Consider the following 492-nt stretch of genomic DNA (forward strand, 5'->3'; position numbering starts at 1 on the left):
AAAAAAAAAAAACATATAATTTGTTGATAGAGTTATTTGAGTACCCGGCATAGTGTTTGGAAGGTAGTTTTCCATCAAACCCTGGAACTTGATTCACAATATTTTTTGTTGGTGCTGATTGAGTCACCAAGAAAAAGTGAAATAAGAATAAGCTCACAATTCTATTGGCACCAACCATCTTTGCTAAATCTACAAAAGATACAGTGTAATCACAGCTATATATATAATTATATATAGTTAGAAAGGTATCCAATACATTAATTGCAATAAATACATAAATATTATTAACAAAAGTACAGAAACATTTTTAATGCAAATAAATCCACGGTTCAAAATAACATTAATTACCTATATAAAAAATCAGTAAATAATTAACTATCACGTATAAAAATATACGTATTATTCTTGACACAAGTACACAAAAATTTTTAATGAGAATTCACAGTTTACATATAGAAATATGTATTTGGTATATTACAAAAAAAAATTATT

The 492-nt window shown here is 25.2% G+C and overlaps 1 protein-coding gene across 1 annotated transcript in view; it reads right to left on the bottom strand.

Moving 5' to 3' along the window:
- LOC107622012 (serine carboxypeptidase-like 20) overlaps positions 1 to 178 on the bottom strand; it is a 14596-nt gene extending 14418 nt beyond the window's left edge. The window contains exon 1 of the mRNA XM_016323952.2: positions 45 to 178. Coding sequence (XP_016179438.1) covers positions 45 to 178 — 134 coding nt within the window. The remainder of the gene's footprint in view (positions 1 to 44) is intronic.

Source organism: Arachis ipaensis, chromosome B10, assembly GCF_000816755.2.
Source record: "Arachis ipaensis cultivar K30076 chromosome B10, Araip1.1, whole genome shotgun sequence".
Taxonomy (NCBI): Eukaryota; Viridiplantae; Streptophyta; class Magnoliopsida; order Fabales; family Fabaceae; genus Arachis; species Arachis ipaensis.